Consider the following 21427-nt stretch of genomic DNA (forward strand, 5'->3'; position numbering starts at 1 on the left):
GGCATTCTTTAATGGGCAAAGCTGGTCCTCCCTACATTTTCTAACACTGATTTAGGAGTAGCCAAATTTCAGTATAAACTGTTAGGAGAAGGTAGGGGCATGAAGGAAAAAAAATCCCAGAGCTAAATATAGTGATCACATGTATACCCAAGTCAAACAACTGTAATATTAATGAAGCACGAATGAACCGTAACTGTCTCCAGGGCTGAATGAAGCTGGCCACCTTATCAGGGAGCTTGCGCAAGGGCTTGCTGTTGGCACCCTGGTGGCTAAGAGTAGGACAGACAACTTTCTGCTCCCACTTGTGAGCAGAGGGAATATAAATAGAGCATTTCCTTGTAGACAACCATGAAAATCTGCTTTCAGTTTAACCTGCAACAGTGTAAGCTTTGACCAGGATACATTATTAATTAGCCAAAAGAGAAGCTCCATTTTTAGTTACCCATTGAATCAGTACCTTCAAACACTGTGACCTAGAATTGACAGTACAGCTAACTCTCTGTTCACCTTGGCAGCAGTTCATAGGGAAGCAGAAACAATCCGATGCTCAGCCAGGCATCTGTTACCACATTAGGATAATGGCTTCCATGGACCAAGTGAGGATCTGGTACTTGCCAGGATCCTCAGGTATAAATCACACATTTCCACTTCATCAAGCCCAGGGGTTCGATCAACCACCACCAGTGCCTGGCAGGCAGTAGAACCCTCTCCACTGTGTCAGGAAAGGGAGGTGGGGACAACAGGGGCCATCACCCCATGCCAACCCCAAAAGCAGCTCCCCTACTGAGCAAGTGACTTGTGTTAGCAGCAGGGAAGGTACAGCAGGCAGCAAGCTCCTGGGGAGAGGGAGAAGGGAATCCTAGGCCGCTAGCAGCTGGAGAGCTGGCCCAGCAGGAGACGAGGAGAGAGTTGGCTGTACTGGCATGCCAAGCACCACCACCCCCAGCAAGCTGCCCAGCGTTTCTAGGAAGGAGAAAAGCAAACCGCTGTCCCACCTCGGGCTGCGCGGTCACAAGTGAGGCAGGGCTGGGACCAGTCGCCATTTGGGCGGGAAGCCAGCCCCAGGTGCGGCAGGAAGGGGTGGCGCTGGCTCAGTGGCTGCAGCTCCTCACTCTGACCCAGCGGGGGCCCTGTGCGGTGCTGGGGGCACAGCGAGGCCTCGGGTGCTGTTGGGCAGGGACACACACACACATACACACAGAGAGAGACACACCATTAGAGGAAGCGCAGCAGCCCAGCAGGGGTATGGGCTGAGACCACCCAAGGTCCCACCTTGCCCCTGCAGACCCCAGTGCTTTGAAGCCTTGGGTATGCAGCTTGGCTCAAGGCCTGAGGGAACGAGGAAACTCCATCAGATATCACAGCCTTTACCTCAGTAGCTGGAGGCCCCAGGCTTGGTATAAGGAGCCCAGAGCAACAACCAGCCTCCTGCACCCTTAGCCTCACCCCTCTACCTAGAACATTCCACCAACGGTGTATGACCGGTGGTGCTGTTTCAGCAACTTGTGTTAAATCTCTGACCTCTTGAGAAAAATGGCTGTGAGAGGTTTGGAAAGAGAAGAACCACACTCCTGGGTCATACACCACAGCAACCACAGCAGTGAATGACAGAGGAAGCTGGGGGGGGGGGGGGGAAATAGACCCCAACACACTCCAAATGTCATCTTTCTGGGCATAGCAGAATAATCCGTGAGAGGAATAAGACAACAAGCGATCTTCATTTTGCTGGTATGACTTAACTATCACTTCCACATGGTGTCACAAAGGCTGTGACCATTGCTTAAAGAGAGTTCAACTAAGAGCAAGTGACAATGACTAGAAACAGACCAGGAAATACTAATCTGCTCTAAGCTTGGTAATAATTTAGAATTCCTAGAGGCAGGAAATCTGACTTTGGTATGCAAATCTCTCATTTGACACATTGCTCAAAATCCTAGTGTGGTAGGCAGCACAAAGTCAAATTGAAACCTAGAAAAGCAGGAAATGGTGGCATGTGGTCTGGTGACAGAACCACAGATTAAGCAGGGTTAACAAGGGTTTGTCAACCTACAAACAACTTCCTTTAGAAGGGCCTGCTGTTAGGCTAACAGTGCCACGAACTCTAAAAGGTACAGTATCTGCGTAATCTAGAAGACACAACTTCTGCATTCCCTACCTCCATCCTTGCCCCCAGGACACAAAGGCCACTGGGACACCTTTCTCTCAGAGGGTTGGGTCCACAGGCAGACATCCAACAATGTGAGGGTGCAAAAAGGCCCAGTTCCTGGGACCACTTTCAGTAACCAGCCAGGAAGCTAGGAATTGAATGTGGCTCAGCGATCAGCTTCTGTCAGGTCTGAACTCCATCTCCCAGAAACCTCTTCTGAATGTAATGTAGGGCAAAGACTCAAAGTGCTCTGACATACAAAACCAGAATAGGCTAGCCTCACCCAGTGCAGACCCAGACGTGCACCCAAATCCCTGAGCAATCTGCGTGCCCAGAAAGGAGGCCTTTGTCTCTGGCCACCTGAAGAGGTTTCTTTGAGTTTGCCTCTTTAAGTGAGATCCAATGTCCTCCCTCTGGGAGGCTAAAATAGAGTAATACACTGAGCCATTCGAGACCCACAGCTCAGCCAGGAACAAAACACTTCATATAAAGTTAAAGAATAAGTTTATCAAAAAGAGCATTCTTTTCCTCCTGGCTACCAAATATTCAGCTTCTCTTTGGGCAGCAGGACAAACCCTTTGCTGGCAGAGCTTCCTGAACAAAGAAGCTGCTTCGTTGCTCATCGTCTCTACAGAACCCAGGAAGCTATGCAAGCTGCTCTGTCAGAGGCACAGAAGCCCATGGAACAGACAAGGGACCAAAAGCCCCTTTGTGGTCATAACTCAATCAGGACTGTCTGAGCCGCCTAAAGCTGAGAACAGTAGACAGCCAGGCCCGGTGCTGGACATCATTTCCTCAGTCCTAAGGCACCCCACACCACCTGCTCAGTACTGCCACCTCTACACAGTGCCCATTCAGCACTTCCATTACTCACAGCCATGGTAGGAAGCCGGTGATCCTCCAGCCTTGCCATACTCCTGCTCCGAGTAGCTGGTGGAGAGGTTGGGCTGGCTGGAGCCTCGGTTAAAGGAGATCTGGTTGCTGCCCATGCCAGTGGCCACCTGGGCCATGCGCTCTTTGGTTTTGAGAGCCTGGGCCCTCTCAGCCTTCAGTCGCTCCTCGTCCTTGAGGAGTGCCACCAGCTGCTTTGACTTCTCCCGCACGTTGATGCCCTGGTCTTTGCCATCACGGTCAATGTACTGGAAGTCCTTCAGGGTCTGGATGGCAAAGATGTTCTCCCGGCACTGCTGGGCTACCCGCTCAGAACCCGTCTTAATGAGGTAGTCCAGCAGCGTCAGGGCCTTGTACACATGCCGCCAGTTCTTGCCATGGTCATTAAGCCGCTTCCATACCATGCTCATGATCTCTGAGAAGGCCACCACATTGTAAGTCAAGTCAGCGATCTCGGTCATCAGAGAGCTGGATGGGCCCCATGGGTCATTGGAAGTGGCTTCTCGGACTTTGATTTCTGCCTCTGAGTAATTGTTCACAATGTTTTTCATCTGCCGCCTGATAGATGAAGTGGTCATTTTTATGTTCTTTGTTGCAAATTTAAAGTCCTTCAAAGAGAGAAACTTTCCTATCCTTGGTAAGTCTGCACCCTATGAAGGTCCAGTTTTCCGTTATCCAGCTGGAGTAAGAGCAAGAGCCCTGAACAGTCATTTCCTCCTCTGGAGCCCCAGACCTGAGAAGTTGGAAGCCATGACCTACAGGGAGAACAAACACAAACCATGTTGTGGCATGAATGCCTGTGAAGCAGAACAGCCTGGCCCAGACGCTTCTACAAGGGCCACTGCTGAGCATGATTGCACAGACTGCCAAGCGGACACACCCCAACCACTCAGAGTGCAAGACAGCCCATCTGCCTTCAAAACTGTAAACAGCCACACCAGTTACACATGAATGAAATTTAAACCTTTAAAGGCAAAGAAATAAACTATGACTGTTGCCGGGCGCCAGTGGCTCACGCCTGTAATCCTAGCTACTCAGGAGGCTGAGATCTGAGGATCACGGTTCAAAGCCAGCCCAGGCAGGAAAGTCCATGAAACTCTTTATCTCCAATAAACCATCAGAAAACTGGAAGTGGTGCTGTGGCTCAAGTGGCAGAGCGCTAGCCTTGAGCTGAAGAGGTGAGGGACAGTTCCCAGGCCCAGAGTTCAAGCCCCGTGACTGACCCAAAAAAAAAAAAAAAAAACACAAAAAAACTAGAGCTGGGAAGTTGGCTCAGTGGTAGAGTGCTCGCCTCTCATGCATGAGACCCTGGGTTTGATTCCTCAGCACCACATAAGCAGAAAAAAAGTCGGAAGTGGCACTGTGGCTCAAGTGGTTGGGCGCTAGCCTTGAGCTGAAGAGCTCAGAGACAGCATCCAGGCCCAGAGTTCAGCCTCCACGACTGATCAAAAAACAAAAACAAAACTATGACTGTAGTGCAATTTCATAACAGAATTAACTATCTTGTGGGTTGTACGGTTACTGCAAGCCAAAAGCCAGCTGTAAAATAATCAGGGTGGGGAGCGAGGGGGAATTGATCCTGATAAGTCAATTTTATTCTAGCTTTTAATGCTGAAGAGTGAACCCTAGGCTTAAGCATGCACTCCACCACTGAGTTCCATTCTCAGCATAATCCTCATCATCTTAAAATCACATGTGGGAACAAGAAGGCCTCTCATTTCAAGGCTACCTTAGAAACCGAAGTGTTGTCTGTACCTTTGAAGTTGCTGCACTTTGGCTTTGGTTCACCATGCTTTTAACTGCCAGGAGAGTTCTCTTTAAAGGCCACTTCTCTCCTGACCTTCCCTACTCAAGAATTTATGAAGGCTCTGACTGTTCTTCTAGAACCTCCCGCAAGTGACCAGCCCGCAAGTGACCAGCTCACAGTCTTAAAACAGTTCATGCAGCACACCAGTGGCTCATACCTATAACTAGCTAATCAGGAGGCTAAAAATCAGGATCTTGGTTCAAAACTAGCCCCAGCAAGAAAAGAAAGCTGTGAGACTCTCATCTCAAATTAAGCACCAAAATAGCTCGATGTTGAGCTGTGGCTCAAATGGTAGAATGCTAGCCTAGCCTGAGCAAAAAACTTTAGGAACAGTGTCCAGACCCTGAGTCCAAGCCCCAGGACTAGCCCTCCTCCCTCCCCCGCAAAAATGAAAAAAGCAGCTCGGGTTCCAGCCTAACTCCCTCATGCCACAAAAGAAGACTGAGGCCTAAAGCTACAGTGACTGACTCCCAACATGTCTCCCCACTCTTCTTCCTGAGAAATACTTACAGAACTAGAGTAAAGTCCACATCTCCGGTATGGGGCACTGGTCCTTGAGCCTGATAAGCCCCATCGATTTCATTCACAGTGAGTACCCAGCAAGAAGCACTGTACGTATACTGTTGAATAAATGATGTGACAGGTTAGAAAGTGCCCTTGTCCTCAAGAAGATCACAGTCAAATAAAGGAAGTGAAGTCCTGTACAAAATTAGGAATCTGAGACCCAAGGAATTGTCAGGTAAAACAGTACAGGAGGAAAATCAAGGGGTTCCACTCACCACTGCCACCTGCTTGGCTATTCAGAGTCCCCGAGGCCAGGCTATGACTCATTGACCATGTGATAAACCATCTGGGTAAGGACTGTTCTTGCCACTATACAGAGGAGGAGAGCCTGAGGCCTAGAGTCAAGAGGCTGGATCCTCCAGCCAGCACATTGCCCCCGGCGCAGCTGAGGGTCTGTCAGCACCCCTCCTCTTATGGCCCTTCCACTTTACCTAGCTCTATGCTGTTGGTGCCACAGAAACAACAGACAGCCTCAGTTTCCTCACCTAAGGCTCAGGTGGCCAAGAGTACATCAAAAATAAAATCTCTAGGGCTGGGAAGGTGGCTCAGTGGTAGAGCGCTTGCCTTGCATGCCTGAGGCCCTGGGTTCGATTCCTCAGTACCACATAAGCAAAAGGAAAAAAGCCAGAAGTGGTACTGTGGCTCAAGTGGTAGAGCGCTAGCCTTGAGCTCAAGAGTTGAGGGACAGCGCCCAGGCCCAGAGTTCAGGCCCCACGACCGGACCCAAAAAATAAAAATAAAATTTAAAAAAATAAAAATAAATAAAATAAAATCTCTAAAAGAGGACCTGGGGAACAAAATCATCACTCATCACATACAGCCACACAAGTAAGAAAAGCACTGCTCAAAAAACTTCAGCTGCCTTCTCTCCATCCCTAGACACCGAACCAACCCTGGCTGAAGGCAGGCATGTTCCACCTCTCTACCCATCTGGCCTGCTCTCAGGAATCCCCTAAAGCCTGCCAAAGGACAGGTATAAAACCTTATGTGTGTTGACTGCATGAGTAATTTAATTAGACTTTACACTCTAATCCAGCTCTTTTCTGCTTGAGACTCCCCAGTCTCACAAAGGAAAAACGAACATTTTCAATGAGGGTTTCCCAGCTCAACCCACAGAAATGTGTCAATATCAGAAGTAATGCTCGGGTACATTTCAGGGCATTATGATGGCCAGGGACCCCAGAACTTCCATGTGTCACTGCCTTTGGTACAAAGCAGGTATGCCTGCTCCACTTCTGGGCTGGGAAGTGGGCAGTGCTGGATCTCCCTGGAAGATGTCCCTCAGTACCTCCCTCCAATCTTCAATTAAACACAAGAACAAATGGTAGCCTCCAGTGGGCCCTGTAGGGGCTTCACTGTCTCTCTAGTACTCCATCCCCTGTCCTCTCCTGTGAGATGATGTTGGCCACGTTGGGGGTAGGGAAAGCAGAAGACATCCAGCAGGGCCTAGCATCCTGGCTGAGGGGGTTACTAAAGAGGCAGTAAGCTGGGCACCAGTGGCTCACACCTGTAATCTTAGCTACTCAGAAGGCTGAGATCTGAGATCTGAGGACTGCAGGAAGATCTATGAGACTCATCTCCAATTAACCACCAAAAAAAATGAAGTGGTGCTGTGGCTCAAGTGGTACAGTGCTCTCGAACGAAAGACCTCAGAGACCGTGCCCAGGCCCAGAGTTCAAGCCTCATGACCAAAACAAACAAACAAACAAACAAACGAGGCAGTAAGACCCTTCCAGGGCTCCTACTGATCCTCCAAGTACTATGGCAAAGAAAAGGCTTGGGGAGTCCTGTGAGTGAGGGCCAGGATATCCCTGCCTCCTGGGCACTGGAAACACCAAGTGCCTGGATCAAGGAAGGCCAGGGCCTTTGATCAACAGGCCCAACTTGCTCAGATCTCTGCTGAAGGGCTCAGAAATACCCAGACTTTGAGAAGGAGGAAAAAGTTAATGAAGTATTTCTTACAGTCAGCAAAACAAAGCTATGTGATTTACATAGTTGCCTATTTTCTTAAGCTCATAGACAAGAGAGGCTTTTAGGATAGTTGATAAGAAGAGAGACATCTATGGGCTGGGAAGGTGGCTCAGTGGTAGAGCTCTTGGCTTGCATGCATGAGGCCCTGGGTTCGATTCCCCAGCACCACATAAGAAAAAAGCCGGAAGTGGCGCTGTGGCTCAAGTGGTAGAGCACTAGCCTTGAGCTAAAGAGCTGAGGGACAGCGCCCAGCCCCAGCGTTCAGGCCCCACAACCGGACCCAGAAAAAAAAAAAAAGAGAGACAGACATCTGGAGATAAGAAACCACACTAGGGCTGAGAATGTAGGTTAGTGGTGGAGTGCCAGCCTAGTATGCATAAAGCCCTGAGTTTGATTCCTCAGCACTACATAAACAGAAAAGGCCAGAAGTAACACTGTGGCTCAAGTGGTAGAGTGCTAGCCTTGAGCACAGAGAGGCTCAGGGACAGAGCCCAGGCCCTAAGTTCAAGCCCTAGGAGTGGGGGGAGGGGGGAACCCACACTAGTTGAAAAGACCCCAGAGCCAGCACAACATATGGTGCAAAATGAAACTTCAATTCCAACTCTAAAAGTGATATAAGCCAGGCATAGGAGCAGCAGAGCCAGCAGATCAGAGCTAGCAGCTCAGAACACTTCCATGGCTTTGCCCAAGTGGGCTGTGTATACCTCAAGCCCTTTTAACTTCTCCCCCTACTTCAGGACTGAGCTATAAACGCAAACAGCTGCTTGGAGGCAAGGAACTTCCAAGACTGCCTCCACACATCAGCTCTAAACCTGGATCCCACCACAAGGACACAGCCTGTTATTTCCAGAACTGACTTCCATTTTGTTCTCACCTTCTTCCCAATAGTTTGTATGCTCTTCTCATTTTACAACTTTCTTTCTGAAATTTCTAGCCTGCTGAAACATTTGTCTCCTTCTAGACCTCATACCTCCCATCTGAGGTATGATCAGGTCATAAAAATCAGCCATCCGGACCCCAGCATAGATATGGGTAAGATGTGGGGCAGGTAGGCAGTGGCAAACCAAGAGGGAAAAGTTCATTTTGTTAAAGGTTTAGGAGAGGGACAGGGAAAGGAGTAGGAGGAAAGGAATAAAAGGAGGACAGGGGAATTAAGGTTGGAAGGGAAGGAGGGAGGGAAGGAGGAACTTATTTTATAAATTACATACCAACAACTGAGACAAATGCCACTACATAAGTTTGAACAATTCAGTTGCAACTGTGAATATTTTTTAATGAAGACAGCAAAATGACTTTTAAGTTGGTACTTGTTAGTTGAGGAAAACAAATCCTCTCTGCCTGCCAAGGGGGCTGCACTGGCCTATAGAGACAAAGATACCCAACTCCACCACCCCCACCACCCTTCCCTAGGCCCATTCAGCTCTAAATAGCCTGTTTGGAAATGAAATTAATAATTCCTTTTATTAAGAATCAAAGTTCCTAATGCATGTGACATAATCCCTATTAACCCAATAATTGGACAAAATTCTAGCTAACAGCAAACAAACAACCTACCAGTGGCTTAGGGAAATCACACGATGGGCAATACAGAACTGGTCAAGGTGAACTTGGAGTGGGATTGGAGATGGAGCTTGGTGGTAGAACACAGGAAGAAGCAAGGAGCCAAGTCGGGGGGGCATAAGACAACTACATTATTTGAACCTTTGGGTCCTACCTCTACACCTTGCCGTTCACCTCCTGGACTTCTCCAAATTCATGTGTGCCCTACACCAAGGTATGCTATTGTCACCTGTGATGGGTCCTATGCAAGGAACACTTAAGAGGATGTCAGGGGGAAAGCCAGGTGTGTGTTTCAGGTCCCAAACAGAGTCTCTCCCATAAGGTCTCAACAAAAGTGTAGAGAGACTGCTTGGCTCCCAGCTACACCTGACCCACAGCCTCAGAATGCCAGACTGACTGAGGAAGATCTACATCTTCCCAAGGAAGCTCCGTACTCCCCAAGAACGCAGCACCCTCAATCAGTCTGAGAGAGCCTACTGTGATGCGAGCACAACATATAAGGGCAACAATACAACAGCCTGCCGGGGCATGGTAGGGGTGAGGGTTCTGGCCTACTTGAAAATGCAGTCAGAATTCAAGTGACAGGGGAATGGAAAGGGAAGGAATTAAACAAACAGGAAACAAAATAACTGGAAAAAAAATTTCAAGGCCAGGGTGATGCCCCTGGAGACAAGAATAATTCCCTAGGAATGTGCTCCGAGGTCTAGCGGAGCTAAGCAGGGAAATTCCTTCTAAATATCTCACTGGTCAGAAGAGACAGAAATGGAGAAAGAGAGGCTTTTCACAGCTCTGAGCAGCCCAGGTTAGACTCCTGCCATGCGTGTGACTCTACCCTGTGCCCTTGCAAGAGAAAGCAGGCTGGTAATGGAGATAAACCTCTTCCAGTTGGAGTCGCCACCAAATCCCTAAGGAGTGGCTTCTCAGCTGTCACTTCAAGGATGGCAACCTACCTGTCCCACAACCACCCCTCCCCAAACCTGCCCCAGGTCACCTAACAGTGAGTGCAGCAATCCCATCCCCGTCAGTGGATATTATGAGCGGACTGACTGAACATCCGCACCCCAGATGGCAGCTCCAACAACAAGAGTCTGGCAGCCTCCTGTGACTTCACACATACTTCATCTTTCTAAAAGCAGATGACAGAGCGAGCTCAGGAAAGGGGCTACGCCCACTTTCCCCCCAGTGTTACACCAGTGTGGTCCAAACACCTCATTTATCAGAAGCTCCTGGGAGTGCATCTGAAAACCCAGAAACAAAATAACCAGAGTAGAGGCCAGGGAAACCGTGTTCTTCACAAGCTCCCCCAGTGACTTTCAGGCATGCTGAAGTGAGAGTCAAGGCATGGAGCCGGTCACGCAGGAACCTGAGCCGGGTAGATGCCCTGTGGTCCTCACTAGCTGGCTCTTTCCCATCTGCGCCTGTCCACTAGACAGAAACACCTCCATCTTCCTCTGCGGAAAGGGAGGGATGATCACTACAAGGAGGCCCAGTCAGGGATTGTGAGGCCGCAGCTCACATGACTGAGCTGAGCAGGCCCTCCAGAGGACAACGGCCCAGTCAGGACAATATGGACAGTGCCACATTCTTTTCAACAGTGATCATTTCAGCCTACAGAGAAAGGACTATTATGGCTCTGCCTCAGCGACGCCAGCATTAACCTTAGAGCCTAGTAACTCAGGCAGTGGGAGACACGAGATGGGGACAAAGCTCATTATTCCTCTCACACAGGAAAAAGTGGGAGATCCAGCCAGAAAGAAACATCCTCTTCTCTAGCTGAACCTGGCCATCTCCATTCCAATGATTTCTTGCCAAATTTTATACACTACAAAAAGCAGGCTTTACAGAAGTAGAACTGTGGCCCAAGTGGTAGAGGGCCAGCCTTGAGCAAAAACACTAATAACAGTGCCCAGGCCCTGAGTTTTAAGCCCCAGTACTAGCCCACACGCTCGCACGCGCAAGCACACACACACACGCACACACACACGCACGCACACACACACACACACGCACGCACGCACGCACGCACGCACACACACACACACACACACACACACACACACACACACACACACAATTAAAAATAAACTTTAAAACCAGGCTTTGAAAAAATTTGTAAACAACCCAATAGGGAAACCAAACTCAAGACTTGACTTCCAGAAGGCAGGGGAGGTAAAGTTCATTGGCCTGTGCACTTCCCTTCTTCACTAATGTGCTCAACCATTGTTTGAACTCAGAGAAAGGCAGGCTGTGGGTGCAGAATCCATACATAGTGAATTGCAGTCACTTTTTAAAGAATGTGGGGCTGGGAAGGTGGCTCAGTGGTAGAGCGCTTGCCTTGCATGCATGAGGCCCTGGGTTCGATTCCCCAGCACTACATAAGCAAAAAGAAAAAAAGCCAGAAGTGGCGCTGTGGCTCAAGTGGTAGAGCACTCGCCTTGAGCTGAAGGACAGCGCCCAGGCCCAGAGTTCAGAACCCACGACCGGACCCCCCCCCACAAAAAAAAACAACCCAAAAAAAAAAAAAATAAAGAATGTGTGAAGCAATGACTGGGGCAAAAGACCTGCTTCCAGTTGTTTCTGCTAATTTGGGAATGAGGGTGCAATGAGCTGGATCTTCCCACCCAGAGGATCAAATACACTGACCACTGCACAAAGGGCCTGGATGGGAGAATTCTAATTTCCTTTAAACCTCTCCCTATTCAGCAAAGGAATTTTGCCAACAACTGGCATGGCAGAGCCCTAATTAGGAGAATCAGGGAAACTAGGAACCAAGGTCCAATGCTATGCCTACTCTGTGGCTCCAAGAAAAGGTTCTGACTTCTAAAACAATGGGGCTATATCACATAATCTCCTAAACCCTTAGTTCCAAAAGTCCTGTTCTGACAAATGACTCCATTTCTTGTCATCTCCATGGTGTCACAGCGAGTTCAGGCTTCTGACCAGCCCAGCAGCAGATCATAAACCAAAAGGCTAGAACCCAGGCCACTAACTACCATTTCTAACTGCTGTGACTTTGCCACTTGGAGACACCACTTCTGGATGACAGTGTCATGCACACCCAGAGACCAGCCTCACCCCTGGGGAAAGGCCAGGCTCTACATTACCATCACTGTCAGTACAACTCAAGAGCTTGGAAAAGGGCAGAGCTGCATGGGAAAACTTTGAGTTCCCATGATTTTGTGCTTAATTTAGACCTGGCTGGTGGCTGTGGTGGAACTAAGTGCTGGGCAAGGAGTTGGAGAGTGAGAAGTAGAAGATGAGGGGTGAGTTGAGGGGTAGGCTCTGAGCCCCGGGAACAGAGTGACAACTCTCAAAGGGGCCACGGATGTGAGTCAGGAGAGTATCTACCAAGAACAGGTATTTTCTCCCTGCACTGGCCCCGTGTGCTGTCATCAGCCCTCTGGGAGGCCAGCTCTACCTCTCCCAGAGCAGAATAGGGTGGGCCAGGGCAGGTTTCTGTGCACAGGCAAGGAGTTACTTCCACAGACTTTCTGATAATGATGGCTAAGGTCCTGAGACCCTTACCCGCTGGCCTTAGTGCTAATCCCCACCCCCCACCCCCAACCAGCCATGGAGCAGAGGGTGAGCCAGAGCACCAGAGGCCAAGGGACAGGCTCACCTCGGCAAGTTCAAATGATGAGCCAAACCATCCTGACTAGAGGCGCTGGCAAAGGCCAGGCCTAACAGTGAACTCTTTCTGTGCCAGCTGAGCAGCATCCTCTTTTCCAGATTCCTTTTCCTATTACTGGAAGAGTACACTGTCACTCCAGAGAAACCTGCCAACTAGATAACTCCTCTCCTGAGCTCCACCCACCAGCCCTTGCTCCATCAACCTCCTTGTCTTCCCTGAGACTGTCACTGTCTTTCATGGCTCTTGTCACCCAGATGTTCAGAACAACCAATTCACTAGTATGCATCTCACAGAATCTCTCCCCTGCCTGACATTTTCTAGTCCACAGCCTGTTTATCACTCCAGTCCTGCTGGCCCCACCTCCCTCCCTGTGCACAAAGCTGGCCTTTCTTCACCATCTCCCAGTGCCTAGAGCAGGACCTGAGACATGGAGGCACTTAAGAAACACCACTGTGCCAAAAATAAGAAAGTCTAGACTAATAACCTGCATCCCACAGTCTCAGATGGTTAGACTGTACACCTTGCCAGTTCCTGGTCCTTATGGTGCTCTAAAAACAGCTGCTATCTGCCTGACCAATGCCAAACTGCCTGAGGACACAATGTCACACAGGCACTGAAGCCTGGGTACAAGGGGGCTAGGCCTGAGGAGCTGCTGCTTGGTGGCCTCTAATCTGGACCTGGTCTCTCTTGTGGTCACTCTTGTGACATGTGAGACCTGCCTAGCACCCTCTTCCTCCTGTTCTTCTCTGTAGCTGGAATACCCAGACAAGCCTCAGGAGTGCTGGCTCTCTGCTGCTATAGCACCCAGGTGTTGTTTTTAGGGTGTTGCAACACACTAAAAAATAGAGAGACTGCAAGTAGATACTACTAAGTACTGACCCTTCCCACTGAACACTTCACAGGTGTCTACTGTTTAGATTTCCTAACTGTTCCTAACTCCATTTCACAGAGGAGTAAGCTGAAGCACACAGAGAGCACTACAGGGCCAAAGCTGCACACTGCCAGGTAGTGGCAGCATCTGACCTCCCCTAGACCTCAGGTTTCAGGGCCTGTCCTCTTAAACACTTATTCTTTCTGCCTTTAGAGAAACCCAGCACCCAATGTTCTAGAACCAACCAATTTTTCTTGGCTATGTCTCTAGGCCTCACTTGGGTAAATGTTTGGGGCCAGTAGCAGGAAGGCAACTGCTCCCTACACCAAGCCACAATCAAAACCTAGTGCATGTAATCCTAGCTACTCAGGAAGCTGAGATCTGAGGACCACAGTTCAAAGCCAGCCTGGGCAAGAAAGTCTGTGAAACTCTTATCTCCAATAAACCACCAGAAAACAGGAAGTGGTGCTGTAGCTCAAGTGGTAGAGCACTAGCCTAGAGCTGAAGAGTTGAGGGACAGCGCTCAGGCAAGAAAGAAGGAAAGAAAGAAAGAAAGAAAGAAAGAAAGAAAGAAAGAAAGAAAGAAAGAAAGAAAGAAAGAAAGAAAGAAAGAAAGAAAGAAAGAAAGAAAGAAAGAAAGAAGGAAAGAAGGAAGGAAAGAAAGAAAGAAAGAAAGAAAGAAAGAAAGAAAGAAAGAAAGAAAGAAAGAAAGAAAGAGAAAGGAGAGAGAGAAAGAAGAGAGAAGGGAGGGAAAAGATGTTCAGGGACAGCTCCCAGGCCTCAAACTGACACCCCCCCCCAAAAAAAAAAGTGTTTTTCTAAACTCTTATGTCCTTAAGAAATTATGCTTTGCCAGACACCAGTAATTCAGGCATGTAATCCTACCTACTCAGAAGGCTGAGATCTGAGGACGGCTGTTCAAAACCAGCCTAGGCAGATAAATACAAGAGATTCATCGCCAAATAACCATCAAAAAGCCAGAAATAAGAGCTGTGTGGTTCAAGTGGTAGAGCGCCAGCTCTGAGGGGAGCCAAAAGAGAGAATAAGGCTCACAGTTCAAGCCCCAGAGCCAGGGGGGGAAAAAGGAAATGATGCATCTCTTTGGTGGTCACAATGATTTCCACTAAGTCAGCCACATTAACTCTAGCGGCCTGAGTAGTCTGCATTGCTCCTTTGAAATGGCCCATGTCATCTGAAATTCTACCTAGGAAAAAAGCGAGTGTATTAATGCTATAAGGTAAAGTTCCTTTTCTGGTACAGAATTAAATATTACTTCCCTCTTTCCTCCAGGCTGGAGACATTCCCAGTGTTTTATTTACCCTGCAACACTGACTGGCTACATGAGGAGGAAGCATTCCTTCCCAACTCTTAAATGTCAAGAGTCTGCCCCAGAAAAAGCTGCAGAGGCCCTAATGTTTCCTTAGTGCTCCCCTGATTACATAATATTTTACTAGGTTCCTTTGGGTAAGTGCAGGAGAATATGAGCAACTCTAAGACACAAACAAGATGAGTCCATGATCCTTACTCCTATACCACCACCACCCCACCCCCACAAAGGTCCACACAAGTCTCCTGAATCTCCGTACCTCCTCCACCACTGGAGCAAACTGCCTGGGTTGTGGGATTTGAGTTCCTTACTATGTACTTAGTTTTTATTCTTACTTGTTTGAAATGGAATCCCAGAATGTTGCCCAGGCTGGCCTTGAACTTCTTTCTAGAACCAAGCAATTGGAAGTGGCGCTGTGGCTCAAGTGGTAGAACGCTAGCCTTGAGCTGAAAAGCTCAGAGACAGCGCCCAGGCCCAGAGTTCAAGCCCCACAACTGACCCTCTTCCCCCCCCCAAAAAAAAGGCCCCATAGAATCAAGCAATCCTCTCACCTCAGTCTCTCCAGGAGCTGGGATCACGGGTATATGCCTCCCTGCCTAGCTAGCCCCCTTCTTTAAGAAAGGCAGTAATTGTGGCACACACAGTAGAAATGAAAATATGTGGTCTCCTACCAATTGCTTGTGCCATGGAATAGTGTTTCTGAGAAGCAGCCCTGTTACTGCACACAGCAAGCTTTCATGTTGTGTAGTCTGATTCTGTCCTAGTTGACAGTTGCACCTTCCCTGCTCCAGGAGATGACACCTGAGTTGCTTCCAGATTCTTGATGTCACCATAGTGTAATGTGCAAGTGTATCCCCTGGGACACCTGAGTCAAAGCTTTTCTGGGAGAATGTTCCTACAAGAATGGCTCATTCATAAGGTACACAAATCCTTCTTGTATTTTACTTTGAAATTTTTGTTGCCATCCTTTTTAACAATATCACTTTGTCAACACAAAGATATTAATATTAATAGTTCAGTTGATACTAGATTTGACAAGTACTTTCCTCACATTGTGTACACAGAAGATGAGACCGCCAAGCACAGGGGACTTAGGAATGCACAGATACAGCCTTCAGTCTAGGTTAGAGGACAGCAACCCCATACAGACAAAATTGGGTGCTCCAGGCTGCTCACAAGAAGCTGGGGACAGAATGCAACCATCCAGTGCACCTGAGGCACTTGTGGGATAAAGGACACAAGAGAGGCAGACACAGTAGCATGGTCAGATCAGGCAGGCACACCAGGAACACAGGCAGAGGCTGCAGTGCCAGGACCTTACCACACACACTAACCAACATGGACCTGTCAACTTTGGTTATTCATCTTTACAATCCTTTCTATATCCTCCATACAGTGCCAATGCTAACACCAGACAATACTTCCTGTGGGCCACGCACTCAGAAATGAGCTCTTATTATGAGCACAAGAGCCAGACTATCTGCATAGTTCATGTTTTCCTTTAGATCAATTTGCTCTGAAGTTCAAATACACATTCTGAGTGACAGCATACAGGAAATCAAGCATCACTGCTACTTATTAGGGATATCTTCTTGCTTTTAATGAAACATAACCTCAGACAGCATAAAATTCACCTTTTAAAGAGCACAACTCAGTGCTGTCTCTTTTTTTAGTAGTCACAATGTTATGTAACTAATTCCAGAACATTTTTATCCCTCTCAAAAGAAACCCCATATCCTTTTACAGTCATTCTCCTGCCCCCTCCTTGAGTCCATGCAACAAGTCTACTTTTTATCTCTATGAATTTGCCTATTCTGGGCATTTCATATATGCAAATGGAATTGGACAATATATGACCATTTGCACTGGGCTTTTTTCACTTAGCATCATATTTTAGAGTCATCTATGTTGCATTACATATCATTATACCACTCCCTTTTATGGCTGAGTAATTTTCCATTGCATGGATACACTATATTTTGTTTCTCCATTTTTCAGTTGATGGGCATTTAGTTTGTTTCCAGTTTGGGGCTGTTGTGAACAATGCTGATATGAACATCTGTGTCCAAGTTTTCATATGGATATGGTCTTGGCTGTCCTGAAGTGCTGGAGCCTTCATTAACTATATGCTTAGCTATCTGAGGCACTGCCAAAGTACTACAGCAATTTGATGATAACCCAACTACTAAAACTAATTTTGAACTGCATACCAGAAGGCAAAGCTACTGGAGCTGGGTTGTTTTGTTTGGGAATAGGGAACTGATGTGGCCAGAACAGCATTCCTGAAATTGTCAACAACTGCAGTAGAGTGGGGTAGAGGGATGATGAAGACAAAACATTCAGACGCCACAACCTGGCCACTGGAAGAAGAGCTTGGGGCCTGAATCCAGATGTGATAGGGGAATGGGAAAAGGCAGGAGATGGTCATAAACAGGGACCACATGTGAGAGAGGGAGGATGGAAAGGAGGAGCAGACAGGCTACAAGTGGCCTTAACAGAAAGTAAGGGTGGACAGGTTTCAAGGGAAGGGAAGAGGCAGAACACATAGTTTTACTTTAGACAAGATGGTGCTGGCACTACAGGCATGGGCACCCAGATAGCAAGTGGCAGCTGGTGCCTAGAACCAGGCAAGAGGAGCACCAGGCTCTATGTTCACCTGGGAAGAGGAAGGAATGAGTGAGGGAAAGCCAGACACCAGGGACAAGAATGCCACCAGTGGGGAGGAGGCAAGTGGCCATAAAGCCTAAGGACAGGGCAGCAACAGGTGGACAAGGGGATCCATTCAGTGCCGGAGTGGCAGAGGTGGCTCCATTTGTGCTTGTACATAGCAGTGCCGGCAGAGAACCATACCTTCTCCTGTACCTCCCACAGGAAGGCTCAAAATATTTTGTCCACACCGTGCAACATGTTAGTCTCACTCCCCATCAGCACCCCCCACTCTCCACTCCTCCAGGGATTCTCTGCCCAGCTCTAACACCTGCTGCTGGGCCACATAAGACCAGCCGAGGAGCCTCATGGAGCTTGCCTGGCTTCCGGCACTCCCTCCTTCTTCCCACAACCTCTAGACTACCATCTCTTGGGGGACAGAAGCCCCAACTGTCTCCTCACTGCTGCATACTGGGCCTGGCAGCGCGCCTGGCACACATCTGTTATAGGAATGAATGACTCCACAAGACACAGAGTCCAGCCCTCACCTGCTCCCACTCCCCTCCTCCCTCCTATCTCGGAGCTTCTGACCCTCTAAAGCAAGGGTCCGCATCTAATACCCACATTGAATATAAACTAGGTCTCCCCCATCTCTCTCACCAGGTATACTAGTACATATCTATAATCCCAGCACTCAAATCAAGGCAAAAGACAAGGAATTTGAGGGCAGTCTGGGCTACATAGTGAGATCCTGTCTCAAAAAATTAAACCTCTTTTTTTTTGGTTGGTCGCAGGGCCTGAACTTTGGGCCTGGACACTGTCCCTCAGCCCTTCAGCCCAAGACTAGAGCTCTGCCACTTGAGCCACAGCGCCACTTCTGGCTTTTTTTCTTTTTGCTTATATGGTGCTAAGGAATCGAACCCAGGGCCTCATGCATGCGAGGCAAGCACTCTACCACTGAGCCACCTTCCTAGTCCCTGCCTCAAAAAATTAAATAAAGCCAAGGCGATGGTGGCTCATACCTGTAATCCTAGCTACTCAGGAGGCTGAGATCTCGGTTCAAAGCCAGCCCAGGCAGGAAAGTCTGTGAGATTTTTTTTTTGGGGGGGGGGAGGGGAGGCAGGGGGCAGTCGTGAGTCTTGAACTCTGCCTGGGTGCTGTCCCTTAGCTCTTCAGCTCAAGGCTAGCACTCTACCACTTGAGCCACAGCACCACTTCCAGTTTTCTTGTGATTTATTGGAGATTAGAGTCTCACAGACTTTCCTGCCTGGGCTGGCTTTGAACTGTGATCCTCAGATCTCAGCCTCCTGAGTAGCTAGGATTAGTAGGCAAGAGCCACTGGCACTTGCTGTCTATGAGATTCTTTTTTTTTGGGGGGGGGGGGGTCTGGTCATGGGGCCTTGAACTCTGGGCCTGGGCGCTGTCCCTCAGCTCTTGAGCTCAAGGCTAGCACTCTACCACTTGAGTCACAGCGCCACTTCCGGCTTTTTTTCTTTTTGCTTATGTGGTGCTGAGGAATCGAACCCAGGGCCTCATGCGTGCAAGACAAGCGCTCTACCACTGAGCCACCTTCCCAGCCCTATGAGATTCTTATCTCTAACTAACCACCAGAAAACTCGAAGTAGTACTGTGGCTCAAAATGGTAGAGAGCTAGCCTTGAAAAGAAGAGCTCAAGGACAGTGCCCAGGACCTGAGTTCAAGCCTCATGACCATAAATGAATACATACATACATACATTACAGCCTATGGATATTGTTATTGCATTAAAACAACTCAGCAAGTGAAAAGATCACTGCTGTATCCACTACTGTCCAGTCACCTCAGCAAGAGCTCTACCTCAGCACTTGCGTACTTTTGATTGGCTTTTCCCACAGGCTGCTGGTCCATGACCACACCCCCACCAGAAGAAAAGCAAAACAGCCAGCTGACATGGAACAGGAGGGGAATTTTTGAGTCTATTTCACACTAAATTTAACAAGCATAAACAAACAGAAGTTTGCATACCATATAATTTTTTTAATCCTTAAAAGATTAGAAGTATGCTGCCAAATGTCAAAACACACAAACCAAAAGGAAATGAAAGTTGTTATTTTCCTTTTGGTTTTATCTCCATTAACCAAATGTTTTCATTCAAACAGTGTTTACACTGCCATTGTCCTGCTCTGTTTGGAGAAGTAATAATCAAGGGGCGTGCTTCCAGCACTGACAACTGAGTGTGTGATGCGGTTCTGCCCAGCTGCTTCTGTGCCCAGAAAAATGCTCCACTTCTGTGCTGAAAGGCCAACAAAAAACTCTTTGCTTGCCCTCAGAATATGTGCTGAGCACATCAGAACTACCAACCTCCCTTCCTGCTCTAGCCTTCCCCTCGTCCCTGGGCCAGAGCAGGGATAACAGGTCGAGAGGACCAGTTGTCCTGCAGCCTAATTATGCTGCACAAGGAAGGTATAAACCCAAAGCCTCAGAAGTCCTCATCCAATCACACAGCAGCCCAACTGTTGCTGGCCAAAGGCACCAAGTAAGGGCAACAAGTCACTGAGTACCTGCTACATGCCCAGCACTGCCAGGTGCCCACAGCACCATCCTGCTGTAGTTCTACAAGAGAGGCATTTTACCAGTGAAGGGGGCAGAGCTGCAGAGCAGAATGAAGCTCCCTGATCTCCACCCAGCCCCATCACTTCCAGTGGAAATCCATAAGGACTCAACCCTTAGCCTCAATCCCAAGCAGTATCACTTCTGTGTGACTATCCTTGCTCTGTTCCAGTGTCACCACACCTACTGAGGATGACCCTGGAAAATGGCAGGTCATCGGCCAGGCAACTTACAAAGTCAAGTCCTGGGCCCAAGAAGGTCCTCTCTCTTCTCCACTCCTCTCCCCTTCTCTTCTTCTCTGGTATTAGCTCTACTGTACATTTCCCATCCCCTCTAAAGTCAGTCATGGCAATAGACAATAAAATCAGTCAGAAGATATATACTGCTTAAAAAACAAAATAAGGGGCTGGAAAGGTGGCTCAGTGGTAAGTGTGTTTGCCTTGCATGCATGAGGCCCTGGGTTCGATTCCTCAGCACCACATAAGCAGAAAAGTCCAAGTGGTGCAGTGGCTCAAGTGGTACAGCGCTAGCCTTGAGCTGAGGAGCTGAGGGACAGCGCCCAGGCCCAGAGTTCAAGCCCCAAGACCGACAAAAAGAATTAAAAATTAAAAAAATTAAATGATAGGAAAGTATAGGTTCTGTTGAGAAGGAGGGCTAAGTAAAGATGAATATGGGATTGTGTGAAAGCAGAACAATAAAACCTGTTGAAAATAATGGGAATAAGAGTGGGATAAGTTACAGTGATTGGGATATATTGTATGTACGTGTATTACAACAGAACTCTCCTTGTACAACTAATGTATGCCAATGAAATTTAAAAAAAAAAATAAGTGTGCAGACCCTTCACATTCTCTTCCCACTACGGAGGTGATAGTGGCCACCTGTGCTTGCCCAGACAATGGAAGGCATGTCCAAACAGACTCATATGTCAAGTGCAAGGCCACACTACTCATGATAGCCAAACAGTGGGCACAATTTTATCTGCTGGTCTAGTCACACAATGGACTATTACTCAACCCTGAAAAGGAATACAGTCCTGATACACACTGTCACTTTGGTGCTTTCCATTCCAACATGGATAAACCTTGAAAACATGATGCAGAAGAGAGAAGCAGAACCAAAAAGCTACATATCATATGATTCTACTTATATGGAATGTTCAGAACGGGCAAATCCATAGCGACACAAAGTAGTACACTGACCGCTCCCAGGGGATAGAGTGTAGAAGGGGAAATGATTGCCTAAGGATACAGTGTTTCTTTCTGGCATGATGAAATGTTCTACAATAAGATTGGGCTGATGATTATACAACTCTATACTAAAATCCACTGTTGTATTGTTTACACTACTAAAAGCCATTTGTAGACTTTAAGTGTGTGAACACTGTATGGTACAGTGGTGGTTCATGCCTGTAATCCTAGCTT

At 48.0% G+C, this 21427-nt stretch overlaps 1 protein-coding gene across 5 annotated transcripts in view; it reads right to left on the minus strand.

The window, feature by feature from the left end:
* Nucleotides 1-21427, minus strand: part of Epn2 (epsin 2) — an 84626-nt gene that overhangs the window by 36609 nt on the left and 26590 nt on the right. For 3 of the 5 annotated variants that reach the window (XM_070027597.1, XM_070027595.1, XM_070027596.1), the window contains 3 exons: nt 5355-5464; nt 3021-3792; nt 996-1166 (listed from right to left, as the gene is read on the minus strand). In XM_070027597.1, coding sequence (XP_069883698.1) covers nt 996-1166; nt 3021-3615 — 766 coding nt within the window. In that variant the 5' untranslated portion in view covers nt 3616-3792; nt 5355-5464. The remainder of the gene's footprint in view (nt 1-995; nt 1167-3020; nt 3793-5354; nt 5465-21427) is intronic. The other 2 variants (XM_070027599.1, XM_070027598.1) reach the window with 1 other exon arrangement.

The sequence above is a fragment of the Dipodomys merriami genome, unplaced genomic scaffold, assembly GCF_024711535.1.
Source record: "Dipodomys merriami isolate MVZ:Mamm:240054 unplaced genomic scaffold, mDipMer1.0.p SCAF_19, whole genome shotgun sequence".
NCBI lineage: Eukaryota > Metazoa > Chordata > Mammalia > Rodentia > Heteromyidae > Dipodomys > Dipodomys merriami.